At 37.2% G+C, this 13696-nt stretch overlaps 1 protein-coding gene across 1 annotated transcript; it reads right to left on the bottom strand.

Moving 5' to 3' along the window:
* Positions 1 to 1954: 1954 nt before the first annotated feature.
* Positions 1955 to 12285, bottom strand: LOC110856828 (attractin-like protein 1). Its single transcript, XM_035857415.1, has 21 exons — positions 11568 to 12285; positions 10973 to 11500; positions 10813 to 10892; positions 10573 to 10732; positions 10200 to 10252; positions 9997 to 10125; positions 9400 to 9593; positions 9148 to 9333; positions 8616 to 8698; positions 8246 to 8528; positions 7034 to 7845; positions 6472 to 6598; positions 6150 to 6392; positions 5525 to 5719; positions 4570 to 5019; positions 4123 to 4330; positions 3960 to 4038; positions 3849 to 3875; positions 3465 to 3551; positions 3145 to 3259; positions 1955 to 3065 (listed from the first exon to the last, which is right to left on the bottom strand). Exons 2-21 carry the CDS (start codon positions 11189 to 11191, stop codon positions 2932 to 2934), a joined length of 3864 nt encoding a protein of 1287 aa, XP_035713308.1. The 5' UTR covers positions 11192 to 11500; positions 11568 to 12285; the 3' UTR covers positions 1955 to 2931.
* Between the last annotated feature and the right edge of the window lie 1411 nt (positions 12286 to 13696).

Here is a 13696-nt window from a genome sequence, read left to right as displayed (position 1 = left end):
CTATAGAATTTTTTTTGAAATTTTACGCAGCAAATGGGCATGTTTTTGTTTTGCAAAATCATTTCGCAAACTCGTCCTCGGCTAGAGAAATTACAGAAATTCATGGAAACAACGTCACAATAGGTGTTCTTATAAGTATGTAGATTTGCGAGATTTGCGAAGTCATATGTTGCGAATCCGCTCAGAGTTTCGCAAATTTGCTAAATGAGTTGCGATGCTAAATAAGTACCCTACATAAAAAATGATTCCAAAGAAAGATCTACAATTCTGGTTTAATCGGGACAAAAAAGTATAAATTCCTTGATCCCATTGAGCCACACAATGAGGACATTTGTTTAAAAAATTGGGAATTATTGATTCCATGTAGCCAAACCCTGCGAAAATATGTATGGGACTGGCCGTTTTTTTAAGAAACTCCCAAATGGCTAAAATTTAGTGCCCAAAAATACAATAGCAACAATTTCCAAAAGGTTTTTGCAAAAAAATATGCGTTCACTCACATTTTCCACTGCGAAATATGTCCAACATTTTTCCCCGTTTGAAAGTAAATAAAACTAGGAAACCCCGAAAAATTTCCGAGAGCCTAAGATTTATACCCGTCTATCCGTCAGTCAGTCCGTCAGATTCATCTTTTCTTGTTTCGTGATTCGAATTCTGGAAGAATTATTTCCTTCGGCTCGTCCTCCCTGTAATGAATTTTGCTCAAGATCCGTATTATGCTAAATCTGGCTCGATTTATATCCAGTGTTTCTTTTTGTGCATATAATACTAGATATTTTTATGCATGGATAGTGCATAAAATTGCGTAAAATGCATACAAAATGCACGAAAATGCACATAAATATATGAAAATGCATAAAACTGAATGAAATCCAGGGAATTTCATAATTTTCAGAAATCATAAATTTTTATACTACTTCAAATCCGATAATATCCAGTTATGTAAACTGATTTGAAACTTTACAACACCACTTTTTTATATAAAAAATTGAAAATATTTTGAAATCAAAATACTAAAATGGTGTCGAAATTACCATAAAATACCACAACGATTTCTTAATTAGTCAAATATTTAGAAAAATTGCAATATTATTTTTGCCTTTAACCGATTTTTATGCATTTTCACGCACTTTTCCAAATTTTTGGTGGGTGTTATTAACCATTTAAAACCACTTTCGTGCCCTAATTTCGTGGTTTTTAACAGCGGAAACACTGTTTATCCGTATTACGAGCAGATAACGGTTTGCCAGAAAGAGCAGAATTTAATAAAGCAGTCGTCCTCTTTCTCCTCTGACAAAAAAAAAGTCATTAATTTTCGATTAAATCACGCATTTTTTCAAGAAAACAGACACCTTTTATCAACTCATCTCTTCCTCCTCGTTTTAATTACCTGTCACAAACAGACTGTACATTTTTACAAGAAATATATTCTATGCATGTATACCACCGATTAACGGATTAGAGCAGCAGTAGCATCACGGAACGGTAATAATTCTTATAAATATCTTTCTAGCTTAATGTCATGTCACTTTAATAACGTTATCGTATTGTATAAAAATTACTAATTCTTTTGTAAATATCTTTGAATAAATAAGTTAAATAAAAAAATTTAACGTAGAACTCAATGCGTTATCACCAAAATCGTGAAAATCACCACATTTTGAATCATTTCTCAGGTCTGGGAATTTGTTTTAAAATTCTGGCCGGCAAATTTGTAGAGTAGGTCGTTTCCAATTTTTTGAAAATATATACTCCAGATTTTGACACTTTTTGGCGGAGGAGATCTCAAGTTTAAGAAGTCTTCAGAAAAATTGGAACTGGTCGAAACTGGCTCAAAAAACATCCCCATTCCATCAATCAACTTGCTGAGGATAAATTTGTCGTCCAGAATTTTAAAATAAATTCCCAGAGGGGAGAAATAATCAAAAATGTGGTGATTTTTACGATTTTGGTGATGAGGCATCCAGCCCTACGTTAAATGTATAGCGATTGATAATAACTTTGGTATTTTGTTAAATAAAATTGTAGATCACAAAAAAACATGATAAGTTAAAAGGCTAATTAAGTATGTGACATGCAAGCCTGGTTGTTTTAGCACTATAAATATTCACTTGGCCATACTTAATATTTATGGTGACGCAACGATACAGAAGTACTTTTTGGAATATGTTGCGAATATGTTAAACAAGGATCCCAGATAACAGGGGGACATATTAGTTGAGAATTTTCTACGAAATGTCCGTTGATTCATTAGCAATTTCACTTCGAATTTGTGGAGTCGATGCGAATTCGAAGCGAAATGTCTGCCGATTCGTTAGCAAATTCGCATCAATTCTACAAATTTGCTAACGAATTGACGGACATTTCGCTGATAATTCGTATCTACTCTACAAATTCTCAGCGATTTTGCTAACAAATCGCCGGACATTTCGTCGAAAATCCTCACCCAATATCTCGCCCTCTTATCTGCGATTGAGATGATGTCTTACCTACTAAATTCATACGCTACTACATACGTTCGCCCCTCGTAATTTTAAGTCTATCCTGACATATAATCTATTTAGTAATGATGATATTGTTTAATAATAAGATTGTTAATACCAACGAACGAACCGAATAAAAGCTACACGTTACATGAATGAACTCGTACATAAATACGAAAGGTAAAATTATATATTAGTAAAATAAAATAAAATAACGGATAAGTAATCGGGGTGACTATTTCCTTGGATTGTTGTTTGTGTATGATGTGGTTTTGAGCACCATGATTGATTGATATAATTATGCAAATGAGAGAAAAAAAACATTTAAAAACGAAAAACGGCACCTGCACAAATAAGTTGCACTTTGTAGCAGTGTGTCTGTCTTGATAAAAAAGGTTAAATAATAATTAAAATTAACTAATTGCGCTAATAATAATGTTAAGATTGACTAAATGCACGTGTTTAATCCATGCGAGGGTAACGATTTTCGAATCTTATTTTTTCCTTCAGTCTTCGATGCAGGCTCAAAACTGGCTTTTCGTGGATTTCCTAACGCCACGAGGGTAGATCCGACGGATAAGCCTGGGATAATTTTGAAATGAATATTTTAATTAATAGTGTCACAAACGGTTAATAGGTTAAATATTTATGTTATAATTACCAGATTGGCCTGGAGGGGAGAATTGGCGCGACCCTGTGGGTAACGTTATCAAGAGGGAAAGTACAGCGGCCCGATTTCCTTGACATGGCTCCAGAGCGATGGGACTCGGTGCGTCCTGGAATAAAATGAGATTAAAATAGGTATCATTGCAGATCGTGAGTGTGATTTCTGTTTTTTTTAAACGGGGGGACGAAATCTGGAAAACGGGGGACTTCAGAAAATTCCCTCGCCCACACACAAACGGGCCCTTAACAAAGGGTTTGCCCTCCCGCTTTCAACGTTTTGTGCTAAAAATGATCATTTATAATTGAATGACTTACTTTTCTTCGGCGACGTAACGACGACAATCTTGATAACGGGTTTGCTCGTCCTAATTCCATGAATACTTGGGCAAAGGGTCGACTAGCCTGTAAAAGATAAACATGTGTTTCTTGTATTACTGAAAACCATTCAGGAATGGGTTGTAGTTTTGAAAGATGGGCTAATTCACGCAGTGATCGGTAACTTCTAAAATCCTTGGGTTTTGTACCATGATTTTACAAACTGTTACAAAATAAAGAGATGCCCTTGATCGGAACAAGTTTACAAAAATGTTGTAGCTAATTTTCCTTCGAAAAGTTTGAAAGTTTGTAACTTTACAGAATTTACGGATTTTACGAAGTTACCAAGGCCTCCGTTAATTGCTTAATTCGAATTTTACTTACCATTTGTTCCATTTCTACAAATAAGCGCTGTAAAAAAGACAAATTGAACATAGAGAAATTAGAATTAGTAAAAATTCGAAATAATTTTGAACCGTTATTTTTAATACGTACCTGTCGTCGCCTGTACATGTCATACTTTTGCTTGATTTTCCACAAACCTGCTGCGAGAATTAACAGGACTAAGAAACACCTAAATATACACAAAATATTAATTATTTCATAAGGTTGTTCATATGCGTCCTCTAAAATTAAGTTAAATTTGAATTTCACTCACGTTGAAAACGTAATAAAGAAATGAAGCAAGTCTAATTTTGGAGATTGCGAAAATGATATCTGAATCCAGAGCGGTGGATGGAAATCGTACACGTAAACGTAAAACGTGGTATTATCCGGAGCCCCAAAACTGAACTCGTTTCTTGAAAAGCGATACTTAAACGTGGTACAAGTGTGGTTTTGAATGATAAATGTTTCCGGGAGGCCGACTGTGAAATCAAAAATTTGAGAAAATTAGTAAAATTCTGACACGTTTATATGTAGTCAGTGTTTCGTTTGATGTGGGTTTACTACAATTCTTGCAGTGCAAAGTAAGCTACGCAAGAAATGCGAGGTGCAAGAACCTGGGAGAAAGTGCAAGAAACCACTTTCTCCCCCTTATTTCTTGCAGATGGTGGATTACTTACACCCGAAACACTTTTACCAGTAAAATAACCGTATTACGCACCTCTAATATAACTAATATTCATTTTCGCCATCATTGAACAAGTAATTTGGAAGTCGGCATCAATATCTTGTTTGTTTGGAGTATTTCTGAAGTTGATTTTGGTATAGTACTGATCCTCCTTTTTCGACAGGTTGAACGTAAATTGATAATCGATTTGAAGCTCGTAAAAGCAAGAACTGTTGTTCGGATCACCGCTGTAGTTGTTTTGAGTATCGCATTTTTTGCATTCTTCCCCCGTGATGCCTTTCGTCGTGCAGAAGCAGCGTCCCGTCTCCGTGTGACACACGTCCGCCTGACCGTTGCACTCGCATAGGTTGCAGTGACCCCCGTTAATAGCTTTGCCGTAATAGCCGTGTATGCATTTTTCACAATTTGCTCCTTCTGTGAAATCCTGGCATTTTTTGCAGCGAAAGTTTTCATCACATGTGGTGTGCCCGTTGCATTGACAGGCTGAAAGTATTTAATAATGGATTAGATAACCTCTCAACGGGCGAAATATACATGTTTGTGTAGCATTTTATTTTTCGTATGGGACGAAATACATAAATGTTTGTACTACATAAATTATCTGATACGAAAATTTCTCAAAATAAGAGCATTTATTTGGATTTTTTGGGAAAATTTGATTATAAAAAGCTGACTTCTTAGATATTTTTCTCCTCAAATTTTGAAATTTTTAGACTTTATAAACTTTAGAATTGTAGAAACCAATGATAGAACTTGGGGTTTTCGTTTTTCTCATCAAAAAACTAAAAAATTGGAAACTGGTCGAAATAAATATTCGTCCTTTATAGGAAATCTTGAAAATTTAATTGCTCCTGTCAGGCGTAATTATGAAATCAACATCGCGCTCAAAAGAAATTTTTGTAAACAAATCTGAACTATGAAAACCTTTAAGTTGTGTATTTTTTGAAGAGGGGAATTTAAACCAAATGTCTAATTCTGGTCAAGTCACCTGGACAATTTGTAAAATGCCATTTGGGATCGGGACAATTCGTATGGTTGAGAAAGGCTCCAGTCGAATTGATGGAAAGTGGACCGCGACTGGATCCATCCATACAGCGACCTTTTCCAGTTCCAGAGCCGTCATCGCACCATCCACAGGATGGCAAGGCTAGGCAGGAGTCACATGAAGCTACTTCGTCACACACTAGAAAAACATAGTGTTAAGATTAATGATGATGGAGCAATTATTTACAAATACGTTAACTAACAATTGACGTCTCCCGCGTATGCTCTCAGATTTTTGGCAAATTAGTGCCAACCAATCATAAATTTAATTGGTACGAAATTTGCGAAGGACACGATCTCCCAATGGGTACGTTTGGCAGAGATATTTGGATCCAAAGAGGAGAAAAGGCGCCCTAAAGTCGACAAATCTTACACTTTCCAAATTTACCGCGCGTTTTCTCCTCTTCGGATGCACAGATCTGCGCCAAACGTGCCCATTGGGAGATCGTGTCCTTCGCAAATTTTGTACTAATTAAATTTATGATTGGTTGGCACTAATTTGCCAAAAATCTGAGAGCATTCGTTCGGAGACCTCCATTATCCGTATTATAATAATAATCATTCCATACTTGAAACTCTGGTAGAAACAAACTGCGAGTCTTTTGAATAGCAGGAACTAGAAAGTTGTGACCAAGACATACACTCTCCGTACGGGAATGATATTACGTATGCGTTCTTGTCCACGCACGTATTTAAACTGTTGCACCACATGCAATTGTTCGACGTACAGTTGGTACACGTGGACAAATCGGCGCAACTTTGTTCACACGGAGCGACTTCTCTATCCGTTAATAAACCTTCGGTTGGGTTTCCTGAAAATAAAAATTATGCAAATTTATAAATTTTTCAAAAAAATCCTCTAACAGATAATCAATGCCATAGTTCGCTTACTGTCTTTTATGCATCGCTCATCTTTTCCCCAAATACAACCAACTTCCGTGGAACATAAGGGGCAGTTGTGGAGGTGATATTTACACACGGAATCGTCATCTTTACAATGGTCGGGAGATGAAACGGGCTAAAGTGCAAAAAAAGAAAATGCAAATTAGTTAAAAAAAATTAGACTCGTTAAATTAGCGTAGGACTCGATAACTCATCACCAACATCGTCAAAATCAGCACATTTTTAATCACTTCTCCGCTCTTGGAATTTATTTTAAAATTCCGGACGACAAATTTGTAGAGATGGTCATTGCCAATTAAAAAATATACACCCCAGATTTTGATACGTTTTGACGGAAGAGATCTCACGTTTAAGAAGCCTTCCAAAAAATTGAAACTCATCGAAACTGGCTCAAAAAACTCAACTCCATTTCATAAATCAACTCACTGAGTACAAATTTGTCGTCCATACTTTTAAAATAAATTCTCAGACCCGAAAAATAATTAAAAACGTGCTTCTTTTAATAATTCGTCATCTTATCCTACATTTCTTTACACGCATTCCCACCCACCTTATGCTTAATATCCTTGCACTTTGCATACTGACAATGTCCCCCACACCAGACACAGTCCGACTTGCTATGCAAACACGTCGAACAGCTCGGATAACTTAAACAATTATCCTCTAATTTCTTCCCCCCACTTCCACCCCCTCGAATCCCGCAGACATTACTTGCATCCTTCTCCTTGTCTTTTTCCTTGTCTTTTAAACCCGGTTGTTGCCCCCCGGGTTCACAAATCTCCTTAAGTTTATTCCAGTTACACTTGACACCTTGTTTGACACTGGTCGTGCACTCTTTCTGGCTCGTGAACACCCTACAACTAGTTGGATTAAAGCGAATCACATCGTTCTGGAGGAGCCCGTTGAACCCGCCGTACAAATAGATTTGGTCTTCATAAGTGAAAACGGAGTGGCCATAGCGGGACGTATCAGCCGCAATTTTTTGCTCCGGAGGTTTCAGGGTGGACCAGGCGTCACAGGCAATATCGTAGACCATGACTTCGCTCGTAAAGCACTTTGAGCCAAGGCTGTATGTGGTATCGTTGTGACCGTTGCCGCCGAAGATGAAGTATAACCCGCGATGGACCACGGCCCCGTGGAGAAAGCGGCCTTCGGGGCCTTTCTCTTGCACGTGCCAGGTGTGTGAGGACGGGTCGTAGGAATATAGAGAGCTGGAGAGATATGCGGACGTGGAGTCTTGGCTGATTTGGTATCCACCGAAAACGTATACTTTTTGTGTGACGGGATCCCAGTGGGAGGAATGGCCGAAAGAACCGGTGAAGGGGTAGCCCTTTGTGGTGACGATGTGCCAGTTTGCGCTCCCTGGGGATAAATTTGGTAAGGTTATTAAGTGTAAATAATTCGCGGAAGGGTTGATTTGCATAATTTAGTTTTAATAACACCCATATGGTATAAAGAGAATTAGTCTAATTTCAAATTATTGTATGCAAACCAAGAATTTCGCTATGTTTGCAACCATATCGGTAACAAATAATTGGAGAAGGTTTAACTGATCATGATTTAATACTACTCCCGACCAGGATAAGTGTTTTTTTTTTTACAGAAATACTTCTTTTACAAGACAAGATTTTTCTCTGTTATGGTCACCTTGGATTTCCTTATCATAAGAGGAAGTATTCGGGAAAAAAGTATTAATTATGGTAAAAAAAAGTATTAAATTACGATCAGTTAAATAGGACGTTAAATAATTTTGTAAACATACCGAAATGGAATTCCTGCACCACATTGACATAACCGTAGCGGGGAGAATGTCCAGAAATCACAACCATACGAGAATGTCTGCTCTTATTCCCCTTATCATTAATGATAACTGCGGTATGGCCAAAAACGCGGAGAGGACCGCACATCCCACGGCGACATTTTTCCGGTCGCACGACAATCTTAGACCATTTTCTAGTTGCTAAGTCAAAGGACCAGACTGACTTTGAAATGTCACGATTTCCAAACCTTCCCCCTTGCACGCCTCCATATAAGTAGACCTTCCCCTGGAATGTGCAAATACGCAAATTTTTAGCAAATTGTGGCATTTAATATCGCAATCTTATCTTTATGCGTTTATTAACACAGGTTACCTCATAAAGGACGCAGGTATGACCGTATAATGACGGTGGTGAAGCATCTCCTTTATTTGTAACTATCGTTTCCCAAGTGTTGGCTAAATGTGGGAGGAGAAAGTGATGATTAAAATTGGTATATAAATACAGACAATCCATATGTCAGGCATCTTTCTCACGGATCTTCTTAAAGCAGGACTAAAAAAATCAAGTAACTTAACACAAACAACAGCGTGACACTTGAGCACTTACACAAAATTCGCGAAATTAAGAAGGTTTCAAGTTGGCAAAAACACCCATTTTCACCATCGGAAAGCGGAGATGTGAACGTCTCATAGTTTCGCATGTTGAAAACGTGTGTTTTTGGTAACTTGAAACCTTCTTAACTTCGTGAATTTGGCAGAAAAGGTCAAGTGCCAGACTACACAACTGTTGTTTATGTCAAGTTACTTAATTTTTGAGTTCTGATTTTACGAACATCAGTACGGATGTTTCTCACGTGAGAAACATGTCTGACATGAGATCAGTAAATTCGCAAGTTTTTTTTTACCTATAAAGTCGAATTTAGAAATATAAATTTCATCGTTGATATCGAGACCAAGCGTACTTCCGCCAAAGACCCATAAGGAATCGTTATGAACTATGGACGCGTGAGAAGCTGACCCCCTCGGATTTGACCCCTCTGGATAAACGACTTCCCAATAACCTTCTTTTTCCTCGTAACTACAGTCATTTCCTATAAGCATAATATTTATAATTATTAGCGCGGGGGTCATAATAAATGCTAATTAGTGCCAAATACCTCTGTACCCCTCGCTACATCGACATTGATGCTTCTCCATGTCACATATTCCATTATGGCTGCAATTGTTCGGACACTTTTCAATGCTGCAAGATTTCCCTGAGTAGGCTGCATCACACGTGCATTGTCCTTCTATGCACAACCCGTTTCCGGAACATTCCAACTTGCTGTTGTTACTTGGACAGGAATTGCTTCTGCAATAATTAATTTGTAACCGAGACAATTAGAAATTGGACACGTTACAAAACTAAATCCGCGCAAACAATGGAACCTTTTTCAAGCTACACCAGAATAGCTTAACGAATTATATCAACAAATTAAGCCAAAAATTAAGGATCACATGGCGCTTATCATTCCGTTCATGAAGAAAAACATTGGGGGTCAAAGTACCCACGAGCGCCTTGGGTTTCGCCTCGTGGAGGGAAAGTTTACTAAAAAATTGAACTTTGCTCGCACTATTTTTCTTCAAAAGAACCATTCAACGGAAAGATAAGCGCCATGTAATTCCTAATTTTCGGCTTGATCCTTTGATACATCTCGTTACACAATCCCGGTGTAGCTTGGAAAAGATACCCTTGTAAGTGTCCTCTTATTTACCTGTAGGTAATATTGAATCCGGTCAAGTTGTAAGCAACATCGGTGTAGAAATGGAGCAGTGCGTATCCAGACTTTGCAACGATCTCAGGTAAACGAAGTGCTTGGTATTTATTTTGTACTACAATTCCACTGAAATATCCAAGTATAAAATTAATTACAAATTGTGGCCCACAATTTAATATACAGGATAGTTAATTTATTACCTGAATACTCCTAACAAGGGTGCATAAACGCTGTCACCGTCGTAAATGTACATCTAAAATGGAACATAGTAATATACCGTAAGTAATATAACAAAGAAATGCACGCAGTTATTAGTAACTTTGCAAAATCCGTGCGTTTTGTGCCATAATTTTATAGACTTTTACAAAATAAAGAGACGCCTCCTTTGATCTGAGCAAGTTTACAAAAATTTGTACCCTAATTTCCCTTCGAAGCATTCTAAAATTTTGCAAGTTTACATAATTCACGGATTTTACAATGTTACCACGAACTACGTTAATCAATTTCCTCAATATTGTTGACCTTAAATAAACATAAGTGCTGATTTATATGTTTAATTAATGAATGAATTACCCAGTCCCACCCACATTCCGTGGCAAATTCCTCAATCCTTAAAAATATCGGAGATATACTGCTGTTGAGCGTAGGGGATGACTCCAAGAGCCAAGTGCACTTCATATTTGCGGTATAATTTCCCAGCCCGTCACTTATCCAGCCACTTTGACCCTGTAACCTTTACAAAAACAAAAAACAATACATTTTGTATATCAATATACAAATTACTGTTGTAATTAACCTTGCTTAACAACTTACTTAACTTTCCCGTGACAGTGTTGACACCCGGGGCCGGAAAATCCTGATTTACACTGGCATTTTAGGGCACCACCGTTCTCCTGAGGGTAAAAACACCACATTTTTAATCATAAAATAATTGTACAATTAATTTTAAACACTAATTAATTGAAAAATTTACCTGATCCTCGACACAATCTCCATTAATGCATTCGAACGCGGTCACATTATTCCCCCCGCACCGTTTCCCCTCCGCCACCACGCTGAACTTGATGAGGAAGAGGAGCACGAGGAAAATTAGTGTCGTGTCGAAACACACCGGTGACATTTTGACCGCCGCCCACCATTTCCGTCGATATTTTGATTTAAATAGAAATAGAAACTTTTGGATGACAATCATCTCGAAGTTTGCTTGCTGCTCACAAAAAGTAGTACTGTAGAATCACTTTTGTTAATATCATCGTCACGTCACGTCACGATACGACACTTCTCCGAGGAACAGTTATCATCGTCATGATAATGCTGAATTTTTTTCGACATGGACACCTCCGAATGAACAATGACCACCTCAACTAAAGGACGATTATCGATCTTCTTGATTGATAAGCCAAACCCGACGTTTTTCCAAGGGAGACTTCTTCATCATTTTCTTCAATCTTTACCATTTTCCACCGTCTTGAGTAGCCGAGTTAGCGAATTTGATGACCATCTGCAAAATAATTAAATGAAGTATTAATATTTAACGAAAAGTGTGGAATATTTTAAAATTAACCAACCTCCTCGACACTCTCTCTTTCTCTCTAACGTGAAACTATGTACAACTAATTAACTAACTACACTTTCTTTCTTCTCCCGACTTTCTTTACTTGCGTATTATTAACTAATTATGTCTACCTTCACTAAATGACATGCCACCACCTGGATTAAAGATGTCAAAATTAATTTCAATCCATCCTACATATTTCGCAAGTCTGTTTACAGTTAATACTTCAACTACACTTTCCTTCTTCCGCCGACTTTTTGTTTACTTTTTGTTACACAAGTCGTGTATTAACTAATTGTCTCTAATTTCACTAAATGCCACCTGGATTAAAGATGGCAACAAATTAAATCCAATCCATCGCAAATAATATTTCGCAAGTCTTAAACCTTTAGAGTTAAAAACTAACAACACTTTCTTCCCGTCCCGACTTTGTTTAACGACTTAATTGTCTCTAATTTCACTAAATAACATGACACCACCACCTGGATTAACTTTATTATTCGTCGTCGTCCTCGTATTTCGCAAGTCTTTGAACGGACGGTGTCAATGCACAGCACAGCCCAGCTGCTACTTACTCCTTTTTAAAAATAACATGACGACAGGTACCTCAAAATCCAAAATCCAACCAAACCACCACCACGTACATTTTCGTTTACGTAAATAAATTCTGTCTACAAAACAACACTAAATCTCAACCCTTTTTATTTACAAACTCGCATTCACATTCTTCTTTCCGTAAATAACTAAATGTCACGTCATGCTGCACGCACAGAGGAATTATACAATCGCAAAATGGTCGGTGGGTGGGTGGATTAACGCTATTTATTTATTTATTTAACAAACTTTTTTATTTTATTTTCCTACGCAAAAAAAACAAGCATAAAAAACGAAACTTACGCTTCAAATTCTGGATGATCGTTCACCTTTCACTGAAAATATGTACATATTTTAAGAAACTAAAAAAAGTCACACAATTTGTTCCGTTTCCTTCTTCGTTGTTTGGATTGCCAAATTAATTTTAGTTAGTAAATTATTTTAATTAATAAGGTTTTAAATATATTTAGAGAGTCAAGTTTTTTAAGCCGATTTTTTTCAGCCTTGTCCTCCTCTCTGTTGGCCCTGAGAAAGTTGTCTCAAGAACTTATTTGCTTATCGTCGTGTACAAAAACCCGACCACAACCAGCAGCAGCAGCAGCAGGGGTTTTACTTTACCATCATAAGTAAAACCCGGGTTCGCTTTGCTGCCCTGTTCGGTTTTTACTGCTTTAGTTGAGTTTGAGTCGTACTTTCCCCGTGAAGAGAGAAAGTCGACCCGTCTGCGCCGTGACTCCCGGGAGAGAAAGCAAGCACAAATTTAACTTTCTCTCTCTCTCGTCAAATCCGGGGGGAAATAAAGGGACGCAATTACTTCTCGGGTGGACGTTGACGTTGACATCGTCGTCAGATTGAGGGTGGATCGACATCGGTTAATTAGTATTTATAGCTGCAGTGCAGTCAGTAGCCGCGGAAGATAATTTGGACCGGGGGTGGGGACATTAGTATTTTTCAAATCCTGGAAATTTCTTTTTTAAATCCAAGATTTGAAAGAAAATTAGAGTATAAAGTAATAGTAGTCTGAAAGTTAAAAGATTTTCATGAAAATTTTCATGAAAATCAAAATCTTCCTTGGATTGCTAGAATATTAATTGGTAATTAGTATATCTGCAGGAAGATAATTTGGACCGTGGGAACATATTATAAACCCCAATTTTTCAAAACCTGAAAATTTTGTTAAAAAAATCTAGGTTTTGAAAAAAAAATTATATTTATCAATCAATTAATTTGATTACAGTATTGTAATCTGAAAGTTACACAATTTTCATGAAAATTTGAAGAAAATTAAAATCAAGTTGATTGTTAGGAAATTAATTACATATTTGAATCGCAAATTTAATTGATTGGATTGGAACTAAATATGCGAAATTAATTACTTGTGACACATAATTTTTAACTTATTACTTGAATTGGTGGCTGATTTTGTACGGAAATCCCCCGCACCGTGGGGGCAAATGTATTATATGGTGTCCCCATGTAAAAATTTCGGAGGGGACATTGCCCCCCTGTCCCCTCCACACGCCGTGAGAGACAAAGAAACACGCCAAG

Source organism: Folsomia candida, unplaced genomic scaffold (genome assembly GCF_002217175.1).
Source record: "Folsomia candida strain VU population unplaced genomic scaffold, ASM221717v1 Fcan01_Sc017, whole genome shotgun sequence".
NCBI lineage: Eukaryota > Metazoa > Arthropoda > Collembola > Entomobryomorpha > Isotomidae > Folsomia > Folsomia candida.
Note: the sequence above shows the minus strand (reverse complement) of the source record. Positions and strands in the feature narration are given on the sequence as shown.